General features: G+C 50.3%; 1 protein-coding gene across 2 annotated transcripts in view; it reads right to left on the bottom strand.

The window, feature by feature from the left end:
- Positions 1-26,633, bottom strand: part of SHANK2 (SH3 and multiple ankyrin repeat domains 2) — a 692,308-nt gene that overhangs the window by 562,561 nt on the left and 103,114 nt on the right. For both annotated transcript variants that reach the window (XM_043971951.1, XM_043971952.1), the window contains exons 5-9: positions 25,896-25,967; positions 23,522-23,630; positions 15,188-15,339; positions 14,135-14,302; positions 7,864-7,980 (exon numbers count right to left, since the gene is read on the bottom strand). In XM_043971951.1, coding sequence (XP_043827886.1) covers positions 7,864-7,980; positions 14,135-14,302; positions 15,188-15,339; positions 23,522-23,630; positions 25,896-25,967 — 618 coding nt within the window. The remainder of the gene's footprint in view (positions 1-7,863; positions 7,981-14,134; positions 14,303-15,187; positions 15,340-23,521; positions 23,631-25,895; positions 25,968-26,633) is intronic.

The raw sequence follows: 26,633 nt of genomic DNA, 5'->3' as shown, positions 1-26,633 counted from the left end.
AGCTGCTGAACAACAAACCTTGCCACATTCTGAGTGCACCCCGCCTCTGCTGGGCCCTCGCTGCTGCAAGGCAATGCTTTTACAGCTCTCTCATAAACTCACTCTCCCACCGTGACTGCAGCTCTTCTAAGCCCTCTTCCCCCTCCTCCAATCTGCCATGGGTCTTCCTTTCCCACTCTCTCGGCCAAGATCTTTGTCTCATATTTGACTGAAAAAGTCGAGGTCCCTCGCTGAGAGCTCCCTCTTCTCCCCGCTTCCTCAGCTCCTATTGCTCAGGAGCCTCCTGCCCCTCTTTCCTCCTACCCTGGTCCTTCACACCCAGAGCTGCCCAGTCCGGTGTGACCGGCTTGGCCGCCCTGGGCTAGACACTTAGCCTCTTGAAGCTTCAGTTTCCTCCTCCACAATCAGCCCTTCAACAATCATTTGTTAGGGCCCTGCCAGGCTCCCCGCGTTGCGCTAAGCACGAAAACCAGCTTCTCCCCGGTCCCCTCAGAAACTTAGGGGGAGGGAGCAGGTGCCTAGAAAAGACCAGACACCACGGCCAGCCAACGTGTCCCACAAACACCAGTTTGGGGGATTGTGGCCAGGCGGTAGCAGCAGCTCCCAGGGGATGAGGAAAGACTTCCCGCAGAAGGAGAGCCGTGCATGAGCTCAGGCTGGAAGGAGCTCCGGGGTCTGGAAAACGGGGCCAGTAATAAGACTTATCTCACGGCATTGCTGGGAGGTGCTTTACAAAACTTCAACCCTGCACAAATATATGGAGTTAGTATTAGGGTGATTGTTGTTATCATCAGGATTGCCCGGCCCTCATTGGTGCTTGCCTGGACCATGGCCAGAGTGCAGCAGAGGGCGTCCTGCCTCCTGGGCTTCCCCCACCTCCAGTCTCTACCTCTCCACAGCTGCCAACATTGCTAGCTTAATGGGCAGGCCTGACCACGTCACTCCATTGCTCAAAAGCTTTCATGGGTCCCCATCTCTTCAGGGACAAAAGACCAATTCCTCAGCATTGAGGGGCCTATTGCTTTTCATCTTTGGGTCCCTGCTATGTCCCTGGGTCTAACACACAGCATGTGCCTAAGAAATGCTGTTGAGGGGCAACTAGATGGCGCAGTGGATAAAGCACCGGCCCTGGATTCAGGAGGACCTGAGTTCAAATTCAGCCCCAGACACTTGACACACTAGCTGTGTGACCCTGGACAAGTCACTTAACCCTGATTGCCCTGCAAAAAAACAAAAACAAAAAAAGCCACAAAACAAACAAAAACCAATAACAACAAAAAGAAAGAAATGCTGTTGAGACTGAGGTGAAATGAATTTGCTATTGATGGAGGGCAGATATTTGACCCTGGGGTGTCCCTAAGCTTACTCCCAGCAGCATTCATGATGGAGGCTCAATTCCTTCACTCATTTTGAGCAAAAATAGCTCCCTTTGTCCCTGGGGTTGATATTTTTGTTGCTGGTGGAATTTTTTTTCCCTTTCTGGAGTAAGATATGGGTGAGATTCTAACTGGTAACTTAAACCCCTAGGAGATTCCTGGGTAGGCCACTGGACTGGGGGCAGCACAGTCAGGGTTGTCTGTAGGAGCTTAGACAAGCTCCCCCCCCCAACACACACACACAAACCCCATTTGCTCATCCAGCTGTGTTGATAGAAACTTGAGATGTTATCCCTAATTGTTGCTTCCTCTATGTAGAATAAATGGTCTTTTTTCCCCAGTCTCCTTAGCAACCTTTCTTCACTAAGGCTGAGAGATGAAGACAAACACACAGATTTATTCATCTATTTGCTTTACTGCCTATCGGCCTCCTCAACTATGCATTTCTGATCACATCTACCGGGTTCAGATTTTCCTCTTGCTTTTTTATGGATTCAGCTAATTAGGGACTTGAAGGAAAACAGCCAATTGGCTGCCTACCTGTGCATCGATATACCTCTGGCAGTCACAGATTTATTTTAGGGCTCAGTAATGAAGGAAGCTTTCAATATCAAAGGCTATCAGACTGAGGCAGTTTGTCAGAAAAAATAAAAGAAGAAACCCAAGTTTGAGAGGAGAGGAAATCAAAGAAAAACATTACAGAAGCCTCATGTCTTCATCAAGTAGATTCTTTGAACAGTGACAGAGAAGCTGTCCAGGGGGTGTGTGGTAAGAACTTGCCACTGTCAACAGAGGCCAAGAATCAGCTGAGTGGGAGGTATATGCCGAGTGCCCCACTCCCTGGTGTGCTAGTGACTAGATTTCACCTGAAGGGGAAGCCTTGGTTCATGGTTTGGGGGGATACGGGGGTTAGAATGGGATCTTGCAGCACCTCTCCGTAGACTTTCAATGCTCCTGAAAAACATAACCTGGTCATTTCTCTCCCTAATTGAGAAGCTCTAGGGCATAGTGGATAGAGAGCAAGCCTGAAACTGGAAAGATGTGGGTTCAAGGTCTGCTTCTGACCTAACAGCAGCGTGAACACAGGGAAGTCAGGTTACCTCCTAGGCACTGAGACAATGCTCAAAGTGAGGGCAATATGATGGGGACTTCAGGTGCTTTGCCAGCCCGGCTGCCCCTCCCCTGTACCCTCTCCTCAAGCTCCTCAGTGTCCTAGGAGAATTGACCACAATGCTCTGGATAAGGTGTCACTGAGGTCACGGGGGCTCCTTTTTCCTGTTAATTGAGCTTTTCCTAACACTGTTTCATTTGTCTGTCACATCTCCCTGCTGACCCACATTCTGCTTGTCTTTGGGCTGCTGGCTGCCCCTCCCCAGCCTTTTCAGATGGCCTCTGCCCAGCCAGCCATCTCATCTTATGAAGCTGACTTTCTGAACCCAAGGACAACACATTAGCTTTGTCCCTATGGCATTTATTATACTGGATTCAGTCACCATGCTCCTGGATCCCACCTATGATCCAGAGTGCCATCTGTCCAGCTCTGTTTCATCATCAGATTGGACAAGCTTGGTATTGATGGCACTGGACAAGGTCCCGATCCCTGGGGAACTCCACTGAAGACATCCGGTCCTTCCCCTGACTCTGCCTTAGTAGGCAGATGGTGCTGTGGGGTAGAGGATGTCGGGATGAGTCGTAGTGCCCATGGATGGGTTGGTCCTTGGCTATCTCCTCGAGACTACACTGGAAGCTGGGAGCCTGCCAAAGACATTGCTATTTGGGTCAAGTCTCTAAGAACTCTGGACCCTCCGCAGGCCATGGTGAGCTATCATGAGAGGGAGGAGAGCTGCGGAGTACATGGGCAAAGGTCCCAAATCCTAAGTATTGTCAGATGGGACTGCTGAGCTACTGATGGTGATATTGAAGAGATCCCTGAACCACAAGATAGGAGGCAGGCCAATTCACTCCCCATTTTCAAAAATTGGAATGAGAGGGGGCAACTAGGTGGCGCAGTGGAGAGAGCACCCGCCCTGGATTCAGGAGGACCTGAGTTCAAATCTGGCCTCATACACTTGACACTTCCTAGCTGTGTGACCCTGGGCAAGTCACTTAACCCTCATTGCCCCGCCCAAAAAACAAATTGGAATGAGAATAAAGTCTGAAAATAATTGGCCATGAGTTTGACTTGGATTTCTGGGGAAATTCTAGAGCTGATCATTCAGAGTCCTAGGGGTGACCAACCAGAAAGGAAGCAATGATGACCAAGGGCCCACAATAGCCATTCACCTCATTACCTTCTGGTTGAGGAGGTGAACGTCGAGCATTAAGTTTACCTAGATTTTAATATGGCTTGTGATGAGCCGTCTCATGGAATCTTGTGGAGAAGGTGGCGGTGAGCTATGGATTAGACTAGAGTGGCCTCAGATGGATTCAGACCTGATCACGTGGCCAGAATAGTTGTCAATGGCTCAATGCTCACATGACAGAGGGTCTCCATGCACTTGCCTTGGGCTGTTTAACTTTTTCTTTTTCTATTTTTAAAATCAATGGCTTTGATGAGGGCGTGCATGGCAGGCTCATTAGCTCTGCAGATGACACAAAGCTGGGACAAGACACTCTATGACAGTCAGAATCCAAAACCATCTTGGCAGGTGAGAGCCCTGGGCTAAACTAACCAAAGGAAACTCAGGAGGGATCCATGCAAAGCCTTGACATTGGGACCAATGAACTTCACTAAATATAAGACAGAGGAGGAGTACCATGACAGTACTTCAGATACAGAGGTGAGGGTCTTGGTGCACCTCAAATTCAAAGTGAGTCACCTGTGTGATGTATCAAAGAGACAATGTAAATTTGAGCTGTGTAAATAAAGAGGGGTCGTAGCTTCCAGCTTCAGGGAGGCTGGATTTGAATCCGAGTCTTCCTGATCTGAGGTCTAGCACTGGCTCTACTATCTCCCCGTGTTGCCTCTTCCAAGCTGCCCAAACAGATAAGGTTTGGGGCAGCTGTTATGTTACAGTGAATCACTGATTCAGAGGCTGGAAAGGAACTGAGAAGGCTTTTAGTCCATGTATTTACAAAGGAGGGAACTGAGCCCCTGGGAGGGAAAGGGACTTGTCCAAGGCTACACAAGTAGCAGTTAGCCAGGATTCAAACCCAGTGACCTCAGATCCCCATCTTTCTTGCCATGTTCTCTGGCTTCTAGGTGAGGCAGACAAGGTATTCTAGAGTAGAAACATGCCACCTCAGAGTGAGCCCAACCAAACCCTGCTTAGACATAGATCGTTACAGGAGACAAAAAGGCCTCCCATCACAGCAGGGGTCTGTCTCATTTATAGTTCTCATCATCATCATTACTAATAATGACCATCTTTCACTGGCATGGCACTTAACAGTTTATTTATCGTCCCATTTTCCAGATGAGGAAACTGAGTGCCCAGAGAGAAGTGACTTGACCAGGGACACACAGCTTGTAAGTAGGACCTGAACCTAGGGATGCCCTGAACACAATACCAGCTCCTAGGAGGCAGGTTCTGTTTCACTGTTGTCTGTGAATCCCCAGTCTAGTGACTGGCACAAAACAGGTGCTTAACAAGTTGTCCAGGGCCCTCTCCCTGTTCTGCTCAAATAAGCTCTTGGATGGGTGACCTCATCACCATGGGCATTCTCTCCAGTGATCCAAGTCCCAGCCCATCTGGAGTGACCTTCTTGACCCACATCCTCCCCGTCGTTTGGCCCGGGGGATCCACCCAACTTGGCGGTGAAGGCTCCCTCCTAATGAAAGATCAGAACAATCCCTTTGCCCTTTGATTCTAAGATAGCCTCTGGGCATCCAGCTCCTTGGGGAGCCTGCACATGAGGAAGCTTGGTGAGAGCCTCTGTTCATGGGACTCAGCCTGAGGATGCTCAGAGTTCTGCCCATGATGGCGGCTTCTCACCCAGACTCTTCTGGTGGCCGTGGCCTCTCCAAAGTCTACTCCTTCCTTCAAAGAATTGTCGAGGTGGCTCCCTGGAAGTCCAGACCTGGTCGTTTTACGTCTTCTCCTTGATCCACTCTTGTGGCTCCTTCTCACCACCAGGATGAGAGGACTGAAAGCCCCGCTCTCTTTCCTCGTCTCCTTACACCTCATCCCCATCCATGTCCTCACCAACAGCCCCCCATGAATTGTCACTGCCTGTCCACAACGCCAGGACTACTCTCCTTCCTGACCCCCACATCCTGGCTTCCTGCAAGTCTCAGCACAAATACCACCTTGTACAGGAAGCTCCCTCCCTCTGCCATTGCCTTCCCCTTACCCCGTAGATCAGAGGGGGAGGAGGTGTCCATCAGACATTCTAGGAGACTCCCGGTGATCCTGATGGCTGGAGACCCAGCCTCAAGTCACAGGGAAAGCCAAGTGGCCCAAGAGGCCGAGACCATGTAGAGCCATGAGCCAAGAAGCCTCCAAACAGATTCCCAAGTATGATTTTTAACAATCAGACCTTTCTGGGGAAAATGAAATGGCACCACCAGAAACCCCCCCACTTAGTTCTTTCAAGTGCTTAAAACATAAATACCCCCCTCTTTATGGTGCATTATCTATACACGCTCCACTCAGGAAGATTAAGAATCTGCTTTGACTTACCCCCCCCCCAACTAAGGTAGTAATTAAGAGGCAGATGATTGAACAGATGTTTCCCTTGTTACAACCACGCCTCATGATTTGTGTTTCTCTCCAGCAATGAGGCCCCATGACTGGAGGCTCAAAAGCAATTTCCCGACTCCAGCAGCTGGCCTTATGCTTCATAACGGCTCTGAAGACAAGGCGGGATTCAGTTCAAAAGAGGATGTAGGGGGCAGCTGGGTGGCTCAGTGGATAAAGCACCGGTCCTGGATTCAGAAGGACCTGAGTTTGAATCCGACCTCAGACACTTGACACTTACTAACTATATGGCCCTGGGCAAGTCACTTAACCCTCATTGCCCCGCAAAAATAAAAAAATAAAATAAAATAAATTGGTCAAAAGAGTATGTAGCTGATCCTCAGGGCCCAGCTCAGATGCAGTCTCCTCCATGAAGTTTTCCTGGATTGCCCCCCTGCCCAGCTTGAAGTGATCTGTGCCCCCAGCTCTGAACCCAAGGCCACACCCTAGACACAGAGGCTCCATGCCCCTCCTTCCCTAACAGATTCCAAGCGCCCTGAGGGTGAGCTTGTATCTCTTGAGTCTGTGTCGTGCCAATGGTGCCCAGTTCTGCAGAGGTTCCTGTGTCCTCCTGCAAGACCCCACGGGGAGGGGAGGGGGGTGTTACCTGATCGATGTTTGCAAATGAAGGTGCCTTCTGGTCACTCGGGATTACTAAGAGCACCAAAGCAGCCTCATCTCTTTTCCCACACAGGCAAAGAAAAGCACCCCCCCCCCAAGACCAAAGCCATGGCCTATCCTGCCTGGGTCATCATTATTCTGGCCCCCTGAGGAGGGAAGGAGCCCACCATCAACTTACACTTGTGCTGCTTCCCAGCCCATGAGCATTTATCAAGTGCTTACTGTGTACCCAGCATCATGCTAAGCTCGAACAAATCCTCCCTGCCCTCAAGGGGCTCCCATTGTAAGGGAGGAGAAGGTTTGCAGGAAACTCTGCAGGCTGTGGCCAGAGGAAGAGATCTCAGAGGGAAGGTACTGGGGCATTAGTGGGCCTGGAACCTCCCCAGGGGCCTCCTCCCTTCACTGCTAGCCCAGAGTGCCAAGCAGGGGGGAAGGAGGCTAGATAAGTATTTGTTGACTGACACACTCAAAACCTTAGAGAATATTCAGCATAATAGGAAGCAAAGAGAAAGGCTCCTTGGCTTGGAGTCCAAGGTTCTGGGTTCAAACCCTAGACCAGCTCCTAGAATCTGGGGAATCTTTCAATTTCTCTTTGCTGCTCTGGGCGGCCCTTCCAGGGACCCATCCAATGGCCTCCCCTCGGTCCTCCTCTGGTCCAGGTGTAGATTTTGAGCCATTTGAACCTTTTCGGCTGGTGGAATTCCGTCTTCCTTCGCATCCTCCTGGAAGGTCCAGCCGACAGGCTTTGGGCCCTCCATCTGCACCACTGGACACAGGGTGCCACGGTGGGTACCGGGACGGTCACCAGGTGTCCATCCTCTCCCCTTCTCTTCCTGTCTGCCTCCTCTCTGCCGATAGCCTTCCTTCCTTTGGCTTCCACTGCTCAGCGCGGTGCCCACCTACCCACCACTTCTCCACTACCCTCTGCCTGGCCATCGAACGTCAGTGTCCAGAGACAGCGCTCTCCCCACGCGGACCCTCTAGGCTTCACTCACCAGGATAAGAGTGCCAGGGAGAGAGCCCCCCCATGCAGCTTGGCACTTTCTGGGGCACTGAGAAGTTCACAGATCACCATCTGCCCATGGGGCCACACTGCTGCTATTAAACAGCTGGAAAGAGCTAGTCTGTTTGCTGAATGAAAACGTGCCCACCACCTCTCCCCACCACTCCCTCTTGTGGCCCCTCACCTGGTTGTAAAGTGCACAAATGTGTAGGGCAGTGTTCCCAGAGGCATTCTGGGCCCCCATGTCCGCTCCGTAGAACAGCAAGTGCTCGAGATGCTGGACATGTCCGTAGCGACAGGCCTGCAGGAGACAGAGGTCAGAGGCTTGTGAGGCAGCAACCTTTGGGACCCAGCTCTTCACCCCAGAGACCTGCTTCCTGTGGGCATTGAACATGGGCCCTCTGAGGACAAGGGCAAGCCCGGAAATAGCCCTCACTGCCTTAGAAACAGCTGGAGAGGCCCCCAGCTTGCTATAAACCTCTCAGGCAACCCTCCCTCCCTTGAGGGACACCATGGTCCCTGTGGGTCAAATTGTGTGGACCAGTTTGGAGACAGGCCCCGGCCTGCATCCTCTGCCCACTGGGGGCTCAGTCTGGCTAAGTGACAAGAGTATCATCACCAAGTGGCCCCTGGGTTGTAAGCTTTTCAGTCCCAACAACTCACAAAGACCAGAGAACAAGGGGCTACAATCTACACTAGAGGAGGGAATGCTCACGCCTAGAAAACCAAATATCCCCATGAGTATTTATCAGGCACCTCGTTCTCTAGCATACTCTCAGGTTGCAGAGATACCTTAGTCTCTATGTGAGGAACAATGTCTAATAATGAAAATTAGCCCAGTGTGTGGGGGAGTGGCCGGGGAGCTGCCCATCTATGGAGGCTGATCGTGGACTGCTGCGCATTTGTTAGCCGTGTTCCGGTTCAGATCTGAGCTGGAGGACCCCAGGGGCTTGGCTGGCTTCTGAATGGGCAGGGATCAAAGGAGCGGGGGCACCAGAACACATGCTAAGCATGCATCTGACTGTCTTTGGAACCCACCAGGAGACCCTGCCCCCGGTGCTGCCCCTGATGAACAGGGACGCCCAACCTCTGTCCAGGCTGCCACGGGCTCCCATCCCCTGCAACGCATCCCACCTGCAGGGGAGGGGGGAACCCAACCTGCCCCATGCCGAAGTTATCCTGTGAGGTGGGGCAAGAGCCTGGAGTCTTGCTAAAGTCTGGATGAAGAGAGAAGGGAAGAAACCCATGGCGTAACTGGGATAGAGCAGAAAGAGCCGCCAGATGGCAGCAGAGAGGCCTGGCGGGCCTTTCCACAGGACATTCAGGTGTCTGGATATGGAAAGATCACAGAAGTGAGGCGTGGGGGGATGGGGCAGGAGGGGTTCTGAGGCTGGGGGGGGGGAGGGTCCCCAGAGATGGTCCAGGCCACCCCTGACTTTACAGATAAAGACACTGAGGCCCAGAAGGGTCATAAAGGGACCCAAGAGGCCACACCTTTCACCTGAGGAAACTGAGGCAGGCAGGGGTTAGAAAACTGCCTGGGGTCATTCAGCAGGTGCGTGTCCGAGGCAGGGTTTTAGCTCGGGTGCGACTCCTAGGCCAGGACTTTGGACTCACCCAAGGCCATCTTGGTAGTCAGTGGAAGCACCAGGCTTGGAACTGAGGTCTGAGCCTCTGCTTCCCCCTTCTGGGGACCGAGCGCCTCCCCTCCCCCCAGCCCCCAGACTCACTGTGGGCACCTTCGTAGCCAGGCCCCTTGGCATCTGTCCCTTGGGGCTCTAAGTCCCCAGGGCTCCCTGCTCTGTCCCACTCCCAACAACTGACAGGGATCCCCCATTTCTCTGCCCAGGCTTGGTACCCACCTAAGGCAGGGCAGGGCAGAGGGCCCACACCCTTGAGTACAGCCACAGCTAGAGGAAGACACCAGAGGCAGAGCCGGACAAGGGGGCACTGGAGTGGGCAGAACTGCACCCCAGAGAGCGCTTTCAGCACCTTCTGTATCTCCTAACCTGGAGGCCATGCTCCAGCGGCCCCACCCTTGTTACGGTTTTCTCAGCACAACAGCACACAAAGATGGGGCAGCTGACTCGTGGAGGAGCCTCCATCACCCGGAGGCCTTGCGCTGAGGGAGGCTGAGCAAGGGTCATTCACGGGCTGCCAAGGACGAGAGGCCAACACAAGAACTAACACAACGGTTGGAACAGGAGCCTTCCAGGAAGGCTAAAGTAGCCCAGGTACAGGGGCCCTCGGAGAGGTCTGAGTTAGGGCCCAGCAGGTGCAGGAGGGCCAGCCCTCACACAATCTCGGCACATACGTGCATGGTCACACCTGTACATGCACACACACGTGTGTATAGACGCATGCGTCGTACGTGATGAGTTACACACATGCACATTCCTCCCACTGGACCCTCAGCTCACATAACAGCCAGGAGACCATGATGCGGGGCCAGGGAGCTTGAGAGGGTGCGGAGCATGGTGACAGCACCTGCAAAGCTGCCGTGGTGAGGGCGGATGAGGCTCCCGTCCTGGGGTGCTATCAGTCTCTTTGGGGAGTCTGGGCACAGATGGCAAGAGCGAGCCACAGTCACTCCTGCCGGTGCCCGGGTGGGGGATGGGGACACAAAGCCTTTGGGGCATTCTTTCCCCTCCTCCAAATCTGGGGGCAACTGCATTGAGTGTAGCCAGGGTCACAGCCCCAAGGATTCATTTGAAGCCTCAGGCTCTCATTCAGCCGCCAAGTGGCGCCACAGCACCCAGAGCTCTGGGCTGCCTCATTCCAACCTGGCATCTCCCTCCCATTATCTCTTAAAGACAAGGACTCACTCAACTCTGCCTCCTCCTCCCGGCCGTACATGGGCATGGGAACAGTGCCACCTGCCCAGTGCTGCTGCTTGTACCATGTATCCCAGGGCCAGCAGGGGCCACTGTCCACCTTTGGAAGCCACAGAACGCCTGGAGCTGGCAGCCGAAGGGACGTCAGTGACCAGCCAGCCCGGCCTTGGCAAGACTCACTGCCACATCAGCCTTGCCTGAAGGCCTCCCCGGAGGGGGCAGTGGGTCACCCCAGCAGGCAGCTTGTCCCCATGGCTCCATGTTCTTCCCACGGGAGCCAGGACAGGTCCGGCCCATCCTCCATGGGTCAGAACGGGAGGTCAGTCCCGACCACCCCACCTTCAGATCTAGCATTACTTTTGCTATGACTTAGAGGTGAGAAATACCCCAAACCTTTGGAAAGGCTGCACCAATGTCAGCACTGCAGGGGCTCTGGGGTGTACCCCAGCTCACCCATTCACCAGGCACAAAAGCACTACCTAGATCTGAGACAGTGGTGTGACACTGGAGGAACCACTGGGCTTGGCCTCAGGAAGCCCTGAGTTCAAATCCTGCCACAGACACTTACTAGCTGTGTGACCCTAGACAAGTCCTTCCCAGCTCTGAATATATGCCTACTATCCAATACCAAAGAAAAAAGCAAATTGAGAATTGAGAATATTAATCCTGATGCCTCCATGTGCCCTCAAGGAAGAGGGGGCTCCCAATCCCAAGGACAAGTGCTCATCTCTGGAATGACCAGTACAGGGTGGAGAATTTTTTGGAGCATCCCCCAATAGGGGGCGTCTGAAAATGCAGGCACAAAAAGGGCTTGAATCCAGCCCAAAAGAAGCACAAAAAAGAACTGTGAGTGTGTGTGTGTGTGTGTGTGTGTGTGTGTGTGTGTGTGTGTGTGTGTGTGTGTGTGTGTGTAATCCCAACCACACACACCCAGAGAGGCCCTTGTTATATGGGGAGAGAGGAGATGTGCCTTTCAGAGCTAGGCTTCGAAGGTGCCCAGGGGAGGAGTTGGATGTGAGGCTGCCGCCCAGGGCCTACAAGGAAGCAAAGTCACTTCGCTCCCCGAGTCAGGCCGGCTTAGCAGAGACTTCCCAACTAAGACACAACAGGCCCTGAATAAGGACAGACAGAGATGAGGCGGCAGGGAAAATCCTATTCTAATGACCTCGACGGGGCCTCCAGATTCCATTACAGAGGAGAAATCTCGTTATGTCGCTCGCTGGGCAGCAGAAGCGGCCTGGGACCAAGAGCAGCTGGAGCCTCGGCTTGGGGTGGGGGATTAGCAAGTGAACAGGAGGGCTGGAACGCCAGCAGAAAGAGAAGACAGACCTGTCCACACCTCCTTCCCTCCCATCCCTCTGGATCCCAGCATCAGTCTGTCCTCTAGGGGGGAGGACTAGGGAACTTGGCTGGGCTGAAACACGGTAGAGGGTGTGAACGTTGGTCTGCAAAGGGTGGGGGGCAACCCAGAGAAACTGCCACCTGAAGACCAAACTCAAGAAAATGAGCACACAATCATGTTCAGAGCACACAGTAGGGGCTTGATAAGTGCACACCAATAGTAATAAGGGCCGGCATTTATATAGAGCTCAGGTTTGTGGAGTCCCTCACACCTGACTCTCACACAAACCTGGGAGATGGGGGGGGCACGATTTGTTATCCTAATGCTACAGATGGGGGAACACAAGGCTCACCCCCCCCCATTGCATGTCCAAGGCAGAATCTGAAACCAGGTCTTCCCAGTTCAACACCTGGCATCCCATCTACCTCCTAACCACAATAATAACAAAAATGGAAGATAACATTTATAAGGGGCTTTGGATTCTGCACCCAGACAGAAACCATCTCACTTGATCCTCATCACAGCATGCAAGGAAGGTGCTAGCTATTCCCATTTTATAGATGAAGAAACTGAGCCCAAGAGAGTGCAGGGGTCATGCAGTAAAGGCTCACAGAGCCATGAGCCCTAGTGGGATTAGAACCCAAGTCCCACACCCTACTCACTCAGCCTCCTGCCCTCAGCTCTCCACAGGTCTCTTCTTCCTCTGCCCTGGGGAGTGGGTACAGTACAGACAGTGCTAGACTGGGAGTAAGAGGACATGAGTTCGAATCCCAGCTCTGACACTCTAGCTGTGTGACCTTGGGCCAATCACTTTCCCTCTGAGCCTCAATGCCATTTAAGGTACTTGGTAGCAGACCAGTGGCCTGCGTGTGACCTGGCACACTCCCAAGGGTGTGTGACTAGGAGATGTGCAACAAAGGAAATGAAAATACAACAAAACATAGAGGATGATATTGTATTTACTATGTAGCCTGCAGGGATCCCTAGAGGGGGATGCCAGGGTGCTTAGTGGTCCCCATTTCTATTTGAGATGGTGACCACGGCTCTAAGCTATGGCCTCCGACCCCCAGCCGTCAGGCGCTCTTCTGCTCTTTCTTGGGAGTCCTGGAGACCACAGTGCGCACAACCACAGCAAGTGTCTGATAGCGTGATGAGACTCCATTCCTTTCCATAGCTCACATTCCTCTAGAGCTACAGCTAGAAAGAGCTGCCCTGCAACAAGCCATGAGATGAGGCAGCTGGGTCCAAAGAGGTGTAAGGAGTGGAACGACGCCACCTGCTGGAGACTTACTGTAGGAGAGGGCCTCTGAGGGCAGGACCAGGCATCTTTCCTTTGGCGTCAGGAAGTGACGTTTGCTGGTGCAAGGAAGAGGGGGGAGGCTGGTGCGCTGGCTCACTCTCTTTCCTGAGGACTCTGGCAGAGAGCGGAGCTAGAAATGCGCTCTCCCTTTAATAGACAGATGAATCTAGGCCTTTCTCTTTCTCTTCACCAAATTCTTATTCTCCTTAATAAATGCTTAAAAGTCTAACTCTTGCTAAAGCTTATAATTTATTGGCGACCATTCATTGGATATTTTAGACAGTATAGCTAGAATTTTAGCCCCTTACAGAGGTTTCATCGACTTCCCGTGGATGCTCAGGTATTAATTGTTAGTACTAGGATGTAAAGTAGCTCAATAAAAGAAGATTGCTTCAGGTCACTGGGGAGGACACAGGAAATGATTTTGTTTCATGTGATTTTTTTACTTTTTTTTTTTTTTGTGAGGCAATGGGGGTTAAGTGACTTGCCCAGGGTCACACAGCTAGTAAGTGTTAAGTGTCTGAGGTTAGATTTGAACTCAGGTACTCCTGACTCCAGGGCCAGTACTTTATCCACTGCGCCACCTAGCTGCCCCTCATGTGATTTTTTGAATGTCTTTTGTTTGAGCTGGGAGGAGCCTAACATTCCACCTGACCATTTCACAAGCAAAGAGAGGGCGGGCCTAGGGTCGCACAGCTCCTAAGTGTCAGGACTTGAACCCAGAGCTCTGATTTTGAGAGGACGCCCTATCCACTATGCCAAAGCTTCTTAAATTGTGGGGTCATGTAACCAACCATGTGGAGGGATTGTAAAAAATTTGGCAAGAGTAAAAGGTCCGTATACCTACTTCATATACCCATATACCCAGGGTCGCCTAAAAATTTCTTGGGTGAACAGGGGTTGTGAGTGGACAAAGCTGAGGAGGCCCCACTCCAGCCTGCTCCGCCTGGGTAAACAGCCTCTTGCTGTGGGAGCCTACCTGGTGGATCTCGTGCCAGCCATTCTCGTCCTTGCAGCCGACCGTGGCGTGCTCATGCAGGAGCAGTTCACAGCAGTAAGGGTCCCCTCCAACAACTGCTGTGTGATACAGGGGCGTGAGGCCGTAGCTGTCCTTGTAGTCTGGGGAGGCCCCGAGCTCCAGCAGCGTCTGAAGAGAGACCACAGAGCACAGTCGTCACCCGTCTGTCCCATATGTCACGAGGCAGGGAGAATGGACTGTAAGGCTCTGCCACACCCTGGTGTGGACCTTGTCATGCTGAGCCTAAAGAGCCATCTGGGAAAACGCTGGAACCTGATCAATTAGACACAGCAGATGGACGCAAGGAATGTCAGCCAACCACCCGGCACCACTCAGCTCCATCTCAGCGGGTGGTCTCGTCTGGCCTCATCAAGTCTCCAGGGTCAAAGGCCAGCCCCTTAGGAAGGAAGGACTGTTCGAGGATGTGTGTTCCAGTGTATTCACTTAGTCAACAAACATTAAGTGCCTACTGCATGCAACACACTGTGCTGGAGGTCAGTGGAAAAGGTGTGATGGAAATTGGCGGGGTGACCTTTGCCACTTTGGAGCAGTTGTCATATCTTGGGGGTTTATTGGCTGGAAAGTGAACTCTCGGGGATGGTTACAAAGGAATGGATTGATCTCACCCAACATTTAAATGAGTAGATCTAAACAAAATATCCCTGTTGGAGTGAAAGTCAAAGAAAGGCAGCTGTGAGAGGAAGATAAGTAAGGAATCCAGAGTCCTGGCATTTGCTGCCTCTGACCCTCCAGTGGCAGGGATGCCAGCCCGCAGCAGCCTTCCACAAATAAGGTTAGGTTTCACCAGAAACTTTAACGACTAAGAACATAAACCTCTCAACAGAGAGAAAAAATTCACAAATTCACAAGCGGTGCTTGGGGGGAAACTTAGTTCATGGGAGGAAACCAGGTTAGAACCTGGCCGACCTCAGCTGATTAATTCTGAGGTGTTGGGGGAGGGAGGGGGTGATGTGGGCCCCGAGAGAGCCCACAGCTCGCCCTCAGCGCCTTTACCTTGAGGGCCACCTGGTTCTTGGCTCGAGCGGCTTTGTGCAGGGCTGTCATTCCATCTTTGGCTCGGAAGTCCAAGTGGGCGCCTCCATTTTTTAGGGCTTTGATCACCTCCACGGAGTTGTCAAGCTGGGCTGCCAATGTCAGTGGTGTTTCTAAAGGGCAGAATAATGGGTGGTTAGAAGAGTCAATTCAACTTAACCAACATTTATTAACCTCCAACTCTGTGTGGGGTCCTGCACTGGGGAGGTGCCGGAAACAAAGAAAAGAAAAAGTCCCTGCCCTCAAAAAGCTAACTTTCTACTGAGGCACAACACATGGACCAGCAAGTAAAAGCAATGGGTATACAGGAGGGGAGGAGCCCCAATAAGGGAGGGAGCTGGGCACTTCCTAGAGCTGTGCTTCAGAGACCGGTATGGACTCACAGAGGTGGTGCTCTGCCCTCCAAACATGGTGGACTTCACCTCTTTAAAAGCACATATCAAAAAAAAAGGTCATGCCCAGGGAGCAGCAGATAAGCTAGTAGGACAGGAATGGGAAGTAGATGAAGAAGAAAGGTTGGTGGAAGCCATTTTGGGGCTGACTTTCAAGAGGAAAACCCTTTACATGAGTATTTATACTCCAATCAATTTCTGATTTCCTTAATGCCCAGCAATGATCAGCCCATTAATCCTCCTGTACCTAAGTCAGCGTATTTAACGACAGTTCACGAATGATGAAAAGCAGACCCAAGCGGAATGGATGGCCCTGATTAGGACGCCCCCCCCCAAGATGGGGCAGAGGCAAGATGACAAATGGACAAGCCCTTTGAGCAATGTCCTACCAGAAAAGATGGCCTCATCACCCCAGGAATCACAGCATGGCTGAGCTGAAGGGGACTTGGATAAGAACAGAATTAGTCAATGGGATAATCAACACATATTTCTTCTGGGCTTACTGTGTATCAGAGAGAGCCTGGGGGCAGAAAGAAAGGCAAAAACTCTGCCCAGGAGGAGATGAAATACTAATAGGGAAGAGGCATGCAGTCAACTCCCATAGAAGAAAGGTAACCTTGGGGGGGAAGGCTCAGGGGGGCTGGGGGACAGGCAAGGCAGGAAGTCCAGTCAAGTCCTTTGTGGATTACTGGAGTCCAGGAAGGATGGATAGATGAGCTTTCAAAGGGCAGAATGGATGCTCTTGACTTGCTTAATAAAAATGGCCTATGTTTACTCAATCACTTACATGGGGTGCTCCACCCCATTTAAAGTAAGAGGTAAGATATTTTAGTGAGGCAAACAAGTCTCAACCCTAAAATTTAGACTGCATTTGGGGGGGGGGGGTGGCCAGGGCAATGAGGGTTAAGTGATTTGCCCAGGGTCACACAGCTAGTAAGTGTCAAGTGTTTGAGTCTGGATTTGAACTCAGGTCCTCCTGAATCCAGGGCCATTGCTTTATCCACTGTGCCACGTAGCCGCCCTCAACCCTAGAATTTAAATGAAATGTGAAAATTGTTTGGGAAATTTGGACTGGCTAAGGTCACTTCATCGTGTCCTCTTGGTGGCTTGTCATGAAAATCCAAGCTCAGGAAGCAAGTTGTGCGTCTGGAGAAGAGAGAGCTTCTAGCCAGCTGGCTTGGCAGTAACCCCTTGAGGAAGGGGTGTGCACAGCTCTGCCTTTGTTCTCCCTCCCTGTTCTTCCACATTGGCTGGCGGGGAACCTTCTTCAGGGGGTCTAGAGTATTGGTCCTGAAGGCTCAGGCAGGATCCATGTCCATACACAGATGTCAGCATTTGGCAAGGATGCTCACTGGGTCAGTGTTCCTCATTTCTGCATTGTTGTGACCAAGTACATTCAAACAAACCAGCTTTCTTGGTCATCTTTGCCACCCTGTGAAGGCCCCTCGCTGAATCATAGATTTAGACCTGGGAGAGACCTTGGGAGCCATCAAGTTCAATCCCCTCATTTTACAGAGGAGGAAACCGAGGTAGATGGTGGGTAAGTGACTTTCCCAAGGTCACACAGTTAGCAAGTGTCTGAGGTAGGATTCAAATCTATGTCTTTCTGACTCCAAGGGCAGCACTGCTCCATGCATCGCCAACCCCATTTCACTGACATGGAAACTGAGCTTTAGAAGAATTCCAAGTGACTCAACCAAGGCTGTGCTCGACCTTTGCTTGTTCCAAACCAGTCCATGGTCTTGACTCTGTATCTTGAGGTTTCTCTGGTCTATACGGAGAACTATAAATTCTCAAGGTTCTAGGAATTTTGACTAATGCAGTTAAATAAAGCAGTTATTCAATCCCTACTGTGCGCAAGGCTCTATAATAGGTGCTTGACACAGATAACAGTCTCCTCAAGAGCCTCCATTGTCCTGAGAGGTATAGGGCCATCAAGGTCACCTGGCCCAACCCTTTCATTTTATAGAAGAAACTGAGGCCTAGAGACTTGACCAAGGTCACAGAGATCGTCAGTGACTGAGCTGGGATTTGAACTCAGGTCCACTGTCTACACATTGGCCCTCTTTCCACTGTAACTATGCCTCCACATGCATGCATTTTCAATGGCTTCAGGGCACAAAGAACCCTAGCACCCAGGGGGCTCAAGAAAGGATTCCTCAAGTAGACGACACCACAGTTAAACCCTGGGCAGGTTAGGTCTTCTTAGAGGCTGAAGGGAGAAAGGGAAGGGCAGCCTATGGAAAGTCATGGGGATGGAAGAGGAAAGGCCAAATTCAGGGAATAAGCAGAAGCCACCTGGGAGAGGAAGTAAGAAGGGAAATAATCTAAGATAAGTATGGAACACAAAGAAAATGTTTTGTATGTTATTTAGGTTTGCATCAAAAATAAAAATTCCTGGGGCAGCTAGGTGGTACAGTGGATAGAGCACCAGCCCTAGATTCAGGAGGACCTGAGTTCAAATCCAGCCTCAGATACTTGACACTTACTAGCTGTGTGACACTGGGCAAGTCACTTAACCCCAATTGCCTCACCCCCCAAAAAAATAAAATAAAAATTTTTTAAAAAATAAAATAAAATAAAAATTCCCATTCCAGTAGGGTGTATGTCAACCTAAGAGAATGTTGTTGTTCACAGCCATTTGAGTCATGTTCAACTCCTCATGACCCCATTTGGGGTTTTCTTGGCAATGATACTGAACTGGTTTGCCATCTCCTTCTCCAGCTCATTTTATAGATAAGGAAACTGAGGCAAACAGGGAGAAATGACTTGACCAGGGTCATACAGCTAATATGTGTCTGAGGACAGATTTGAACTCATGAAGATGAGTCTTCCTGACTCAAGGTCCAGTGCTCTATGCACCATGGTGCCACCTAGCGGCCCACTCAGAGAGTGCATCCAAATACAATCCAGTGATAGGAATCAAGGGCATTGAGTTTAAGTATAAAATCATTTCCAAGTTGCCAAGTCAACTGCAGATGGAGAGTCTTGGCAGGTCTGTTCCTGAGCTGTGGTCTCCTGTAAACACCCCGCCCCCCATGCATCCCTGATGAATATCTTTCTAGCAAAATAAAGACCAGTAACCTGCCGAGAGTCTATGCTTTTGCTCAGGGCTGCTGGAACGAAGCCGGATTCTCTCCATCTGCACATGGGCAGAGCCACGAGCAAAATCCATCATTGCTTGTTACCGAGAGGCACAGGGACACACAGAATTGGAAAGGAAGCCCAATGGGCTTGGTTGTCCTGAATCAACTTAAGGGAGTTGTTATCTGGGAGCCACAGCCATCCCTGTGTGGAAGGGCTGTCTCCTCATGTGGTCCACAGGCACAGGGAGAGAGGAGTGTTGGTGAGTGGTGTTGTATTTGAGTACTGCTCACTGTGCTTTGGCTCCAGGGAAGGCAGCTCGGCAGAGCCTCTTGACTACTCCACCTGGCTGGCTCTTTCCCATCAGCCCTGGGCAGGGGGGCACCGGGGGCAGAAAGGTTCTTTTCCTAATGTTGTAGGCAAGCATCTGCATTCCAAACAGGGCCCAGACAGGCACCAGCAGCCACAGGGGTGGGTGCTTTTTTGTTTGCTTATTGGCAGTTTCTACCTCTGGGGTTTAATTATCTTCTCAGCTGTTATTCAAATCAAATGTTCTCTTCTCTTGCCTTAGCTCACCTGGTTTCACCTACAAAATATGCACTGTCCCAGTGACATGAGCCAGTGGTACAGGGGGAAGGCTGATGCCACCCTGAAGAATGTGGGAGAATGGGTAAAGCTGGCAGAAGGGGCTGGGAGCCCAAGCCGGCCACCAAGGGACGCAAGGCTCTTGGCAAAGTCACTAAGCCTTTCAGATGGCAGAGAGGGGGCCTTAGAAGCAGTGCCTACCTTGAAGGTTGTTGTGAACATTGAGGGAGATCCTCTCTGTGATGTCTGGCACACAGTAGGTGCTATGTAAATGCTTATTCCTTCCCTTTCTCTCTACATACGTTCATGAATAAGGGATAGTTGTGTGATAATCATAAAAGTAAAGATCTACACTTGAATCCAACAAACACTTATTAAGCATTTGCTGTATACCAGGCACCGTGCAAGGTAGCAGAGATACAAAAATAAGACAGAATAGTCCCTGCCCTCTGGGAGGCTATGTTCTGCTGTGAAGGTGCAGAAAACATAGACTTACGTCTATAGACGCAAGGCAATGTGAGGAGGCTGCCCAGAGGAGTTGCTAAACTGCTTCCCCTTACCGCCCCCACCCCGCCTCTTTTTATTCTCTATTACAAAGGGTGGCTCACTGGACAAAAAGGAAGGGAATAAGCATTTATTAGTCACCCACTTTGTGCCTGGTAATTTGCTAAGGAAGAAGAGGGGACATTCAGAAATGAAGGAGATATAAAAACAGAAGAGAGTCACACTTTTTTAAAGAGTGTGTTTGACTTACAATTGGAATATTTCCAAAGCCCAGAGAGTAGCAAAGGACAGCAGAGTACAATATCAATTTGCACTCAATAACTGAACCCAAACGAATTGAAGCTTCCAGAGGAAATCAGAGGTAAGGATGACAAGAACGTATCTCTTGAGCTAGCAAAGAATCACAGGAGGGAAGCTCATGCTCCTCCTGGGTACTGATAGGGTTCTGCATATCCCCTAAGTGAGAGATCTTTGGAAAGTAAAAATAAAATGAAACGGAATTAGACAACATTGTCTAAAGAAAGAAAGGCATCGTGACAGAGACGGCATAGTGGAGAAGAGCCTGGCCTTGGATTTACCAAGTAAACCTCGGTCCAAAGCTCACCTCTGACACAGGTGGGCTGAGTGACCTCGGGCAAGTCACCTAACCTCAGTGCTCTCGGCAGCCACAGGTGAGAGGTGAAGGGAATTCCTGCATCAGGAGCTGCCTACACCGATGAAATCAAATTCCTTGGGTGAGGAACCATGGGAAAACTCCTTACTGTTGCATCATTTGATTTTTTTCCCATTAAAATAAAGAGGTTTTATTCTTTCTCATCATGACTATTCTCTTTGTCACGTTGACTGTGATTCCAATTCAATCCAACCTGCCCTTATTGAGCTCCATCTATAAGACACTGGACTAAGCATTGGAGACACTGAGATGATAAGCAGCCATGCCCTGCCCTCAAGGAGTTTCTGTTCTGCTAGGGAGAACAATGTGACACAGGCAAATATAGAGATCAGAAAGTCCTAATGGTGACTTCCCAGATTAAGGAAATTCTCTCTACCAAGGCAGGATTTGCACCCAGCTCTTCTGGACTTTAAAGCTGGCTCTCTGACCATTATGGCATACTGTCTCATGACAGGCAGACCCTAATGTATCCAGAGAGGGTTTTCCTGGGGGAGGGCACTTGAGCTAAGCCTCGAAGTCAGCTGGAGATTTGAAGAAGCTGAGATGAGGAGGAAGGGGGGCTTTTGGGACATGGGGATAACAGGGAAGGAGAGGGTGAGTTTGGGAACCAACACGGGGCGGGGGGGGGGAGCGGTTTGTCTGGGACACAGAGGGTGTGCAGAGGATGGGTGTGCAGTGAGTCTAGAAAGATAGGCTAGAGACCCAGAACCAGGAGTTTGGTAACAGAAGGAATTGACATGCGATCCAGAGGCACTAACGAGTGACCAAAGGTTCTCAGGCATTACAGTAGTAAGGTCAAGCTTGTCCTTTGGGAAGATTATTTTGGCCACTGTGTGGACCAGGACTGGAGAGGGGAGACTGGAGTGTAGGGGTCCAAATAAAAGGCTACTGCAGATGAGAGGGGATGAGAGCCTACACCAGAGTTTGAGGGCCTTGTGGGTGCAAAGAAGGGCAGAGACCAAAGATAGCAGGGAGGTAAAATCAATCAAACTTCATATATTAGATATGAAGGGAGAAGGAGAAGAAGAGGGAAGGGTTGGGGAGGACTCCAAGATGGTGAAGTTGGTGGTGGTCCCCAAAAGAAATGGGGACATTTGGAAAAGGAGAGGGTGATTTTGGGATGGGTGGGAGCGAGATAGTACACTATAGTTTTTGTTTTTGTTTTGTTTTTGCTGAGGCAATTGGGGCTAAGTGACTTGCCTAGGATCACACAGCTAGTAAGTGTTAAGTGTCTGAGGCCGAATTTGAACTCAGGTCCTCCTGACTCCAGGGCCGTGCGCTATTCACTGCGCCACCTAGCTGCCCCCAATAGTACACTATAGTTTAGACATGTTGAGCTTTAGATATCTTAGGGGCAGAGGTATGGCATACAACTGGTGAAGTAGGCTTAGTACTCAGGAGAAAGCCTAGAGATGGATGCAGAGCCAGGAATCATCTGCCTAGAGATGAGAATTAAACCCATAGGTTCAATAATAGAAGGGGGAGGAAGTGAAGTGAAAGAGATCCCAAATAGAACCTTGGGGGACAGCCACACTTAGGGGATGGGGAGCCAGCAAAAGGGACTGGAGAAAACAGGTAAAAATCTGAAGGAAAGTAATTCCACAAAAACCCCAGAGCCAGGAGAAGAGTTTGGTCAAGAGAATTCAGTGCTCCAGAGAGGTCGCGCTATGTGAAGAGTGAGAAGAAGCAAGTGACCTAGCAATTAAGAGGTCCTTAGGAAGCTTGAAAAGAGAAGTTTTCCTTCAGTGCTGAGTCGGAAGACACATCATAAAGGGCTGAGAACCGAGAGCGAAGAGATGGAGACAATGACTCTAGATGCCCTTCTCTGAGAGTCTGGCAGTGAAAGGGAGGAAGAAGGGAAAGCAGGCAAGCAGACGGAGAGACAGAGAGATGGAGAGATGGAGAGACAGAGAGGTGGAGAGATGGAGAGATGGAGAGACAGAGAGGTGGAGAGATGGAGAGACAGAGGTGGAGAGATGGAAAGGTGGGGAGACGGAGAGACAGAGAGACAGAGAAACAGAGAAGGAGAGATGGAGAGATATAGAGATGGAGAGACAGAGAGATGGAGAGATAGAGAGGTAGAGAGACAGAGAGATGGAGAGATGGAGAGACAGAGAGACAGAGAGATAGAGAGACAGAGAGACAGAGAGATGGAGAGATGGAGAGATGGAGAGACAGAGAGGTGGAGGGATGGAGAGACAGAGGTGGAGAGATGGAGAGATGGAGAGATGGAGAGACGGAGAGATGGAGAGACGGAGAGACGGAGAGACGGAGAGATGGAGAGACAGAGGTGGAGAGATGGAGAGATGGAGAGATGGAGAGACGGAGAGATGGAGAGACAGAGAGACAGAGAGATAGATGGAGAGACAGAGATGGAGAGATGGAGAGACAGAGAGGTGGAGGGATGGAGAGATGGAGAGGTGGAGAGATGGAAAGACAGAGGTGGAGAGATGGAGAGATGGAGAGGTGGAGAGATGGAGAGACAGAGGTGGAGAGATGGAGAGATGGAGAGACAGAGAGACAGATAGAGAGACGGAGAGACAGAGAGATGGAGAGACAGAGAGACGGAGAGATGGAGAGATGGAGAGATGGAGAGATGGAGAGACGGAGAGATGGAGAGACGGAGAGATGGAGAGACGGAGAGATGGAGAGAGTGAGCATTTACGAAGCCCTTAGTAAAAGCTGCCATGCACTGTGCCCAATGCTAGAGATATACATACAAGCAAGCTCACCAGTCCCTGCTCTTAAGGGGCTTACTCTCCATTGGGGTATGTACCCATAGAGAGGAGCTGGAAGTGGAGGGGAGTGTGAAGGAGGCTGTACTGCTCCCTGCTTCTTCTCTCACGAGATCTCTAAGGTCAGATGGGTTCATGATAGCAAACAACAAGGCACAGCCTTTATTCTGAGGGATAAGAGGTGTGTTGTGCATTTGCTCTGACCATGGAATCCTTGTGTGCAGGCACATGTGGACACAGGCATATTTCAATCCAGAGATGAATAGAACTATTGACAAGATGTGGAGGAGCATTAGGGAGGACTCCGCTTCCAGCCACTTACCTCCTGTTTCTGTATCATGGAAGTTGGGGTCCAGGCCTCGCTCCAACATCTTGGAGATTTTCTCCACCAAATGATGCTGAATATGGTCCATGCATTTCCTCAGGTTTGTCTGCGAAACCAAAAGGAGAACAGTCATCCCATTGGGTTGGTAGCCTCAAGAAATGCCTGAAAGACACCAAATGGGCACTTCCTGTTCTTACCTCTTCCTTCTCAGAGGGAAAGGGCAGATGCTCTGAGTACCAAGAGCTGAGTACGGTGGAAAACCAGCAGAGTATGCTAGACCCGGGGTCAAATCTAGCATCCTTCTTCCTTCCCACTCCCTGGGGAATTTTTCTTTCTAATGTCTCCAGCCCCATTTTGACCAAGTGTCCAGGTTTGCAAACACCCCCTTCTTCTGCAGGAAGGCAGAGAGAAGGAGGAATTAGCACTGTTCCTGAGAGCTAGTCCGGAGACGGGAGATGAACCTAGAACTTCCAAACCTGACTTTGCTGCTATTTAAAGTGAAGCAGTAGCAGGTAGCATCCAAAGAGTGCAAGCAGTCAGCCACACCAGGCAAGAACAAGGCGCATTTGTTAAAGGCCTACCGGATTTAGGCCAAAAGCTCTGTGCTTGTCACTGTGGGGGCTATTAACGAAGGGGGAGATGCTGGCCTTGGCCTATGGATAATCCAGGGCAAAGAGAGACAAAGGACTGTTAGAGGGAAGGCTTCTGTTTGGCCTCAGGGGGTAGGACTGGGAGCAAGGCAGGAGGTGGCAAAGAGAAGCAGGGAGACAAATGTAAGGACCAAATGCCTCGTAATGAGAGGTGGCCCCAAAGAAGAACCTAGAGCTGGTGCCTCCCCTTGCAGTGATGGCAAGATGACCACTCAGTAGGGATTTCCTCTATCAGAGTAAATGCCCTTTGACATTTTCCAGCTCTAAGATTTTGTGAGCTAGGTCTGAGCAGGCCACTCAAAAACTTTCACTGGCTCCCTACTGCCTGTAGGGACAGAATCACCACCTTGGCTATAAGCAAGCTGATGCCCATCTGCCTCTTCTGCCTTATCTCACCTGAGTGCTCATTCATGCCTTATACAGCACCTAGAGCCAGCTTAGATGTGGAATGGGTGGGATGCTGGACCAGAGCCAGCAAGACCTGAGTTTAAACCCAGCCTCTAACACTGGCATGTCACTTAACTTCTGTCTGACTCAGTTTCTCCATCACATTCCATCTATCTAATCTGGGTATTGGCAGGATGCTGCTCTGAAGTTCTCAGCTTCTTGAGGGCAGGGTATGCTGCTTTTCACCTTCTTATCCTTAGCAGTAAGCACAAGGACAGGCACACAGTAGGTGTTTAGCAGATATCTGATGGATTGAGCCAACATAATAGCATCATAGATGCAGGCCTGGAAAGGACCAGAGAGGCCATCAAATCCAACCCCTATATTTTACAAAGGAAGAAAGTGAAGCTGAGAAGAGAAAAATTAGTTGTCTAGGGTCACACAGCTTGTCTGAGGTAGGATTTGAACCCAGGTTTTTCTAACTCTAAGTCTAATACACCAAGGACATTATATGGAATGTCAAGGATATGTTCTTTGCCCCCCAAAGAACTTCTGCTCTGAAAGAAAGAAAGATGGAAAGGAATATGGAAGGAAAGACATATAGAAAGACAAAGAGAGACAGGCAGGCAGGCAGAAAGAGAGAAAGAAAGAGAGAAAGAGAAAGAAAGAAAGAAAGAAAGAAAGAAAGAAAGAAAGAAAGAAAGAAAGAAAGAGAGAGAGAGAGAGAGAGAGAGAGAGAGAGAGAGAGAAAGAAAGAAAGAAAGAAAGAAAGAAAGAAAGAAAGAAAGAAAGAAAGAAAGAAAGAAAGAAAGAAAGAAAGAAAGAAAGAAGGAAGGAAGGAAGGAAGGAAAGAAGGAAGGAAAGAAGGAAGGAAGGAAGGAAGGAAGAAAGAAAGGAAGAAAGAAAGAAAGAAAGAAAGAAAGAAAGAAAGAAAGAAAGAAAGAAAGAAAGAAAGAAAAAGAGAAAGGAAGGAAGGAAGGGAGAGAAAGAAAGAGGGAGAATAGAAGGAAGGAAAGAAAGAAGGAAGAAGAGTTCCTTGCTTCAAGGCTCCTCTGAGAAAACTACATACATAACCTGGCATATACAGTTGGTGCTTAATAAATGCTTGTTGCTGTTTTTCTCGTGTCCCCAGCACTTAGCACAAAGCCTGGGGCACTAATGCTTGCTGACTACTTTTCTTTTTTGTCTTATCTTTTCACACATAGCACCAAGGCTGAAGCACAGTAGATGCCAAATGTTTTTTTTTTTTTTCATTGAGCAATGAATGCGAAGGGGGAAGAATCATCAGAGATCATCAAAGGCCATTGAGGCCACATCACCTGGAGCCAACCCACCTTGGTGTGGAGCTTGGCCAGCTGCTTCTCATCCAGATTCGCTTGCTTATACACCCGCCTTTTGTATCGGAACTGAGAAAACAAAAACCAGACCAAACAGAGCAACATTTCGCATGAGGTTATGTGGGAAAGGTGAGACAAAAAGCTCGGTTTGTTCCTCTCTTTCCCTCACACTCACTGAGCTCTGAGAAGGGAGGGATGTGGGCGCGCCACCAGAAATCACATCTTGTTCCAGTGGCCCGCAAAACATCAGCCTCCAAATGGTTTTCCACAAAGGACTCGTCCATCTGTGGAGGCTACAGTGGCCCTGGCACTCACTTCCTCTAAGACCCCGAGAGTTCTGCTTCTTAGTTCCCCTCAAGAGTGAGACGGGGGGGGGGGGGGGGGGCAGCTAGGTGGTGCAGTGGATAGAGCACCCGCCCTGGAGTCAGGAGTACCTGAGTTCAAATCTGGCCTCAGACACTTAACACTTACTAGCCGTGTGACTTCGGGCAAGTCGCTTAACCCCAATTGCCTCACTTTAAAAAAAAAAAAAAAGAGTGAGACCGAGCCTGGTCTGAGAATCCTGTTCCCATCCCCAGCTCTGGCTTTCTGGATAGGACATAAGGTCCTCGATTCTCCTTTGGTTCACACACGAGCACTCCCATCAGTCATTCCTGGCACACAAAACAGCTCCGAGAAGCTCTTTATTGATGGAAGATGTCCTTGGGAACCCTTCCTCCCGTGTGCCATCCTTCT

This window comes from Dromiciops gliroides, chromosome 6 (genome assembly GCF_019393635.1).
Source record: "Dromiciops gliroides isolate mDroGli1 chromosome 6, mDroGli1.pri, whole genome shotgun sequence".
Taxonomy (NCBI): Eukaryota; Metazoa; Chordata; class Mammalia; order Microbiotheria; family Microbiotheriidae; genus Dromiciops; species Dromiciops gliroides.
The sequence above is the reverse complement of the archived record's forward strand: the minus strand, read 5'-3'. Positions and strand labels throughout refer to the sequence as shown.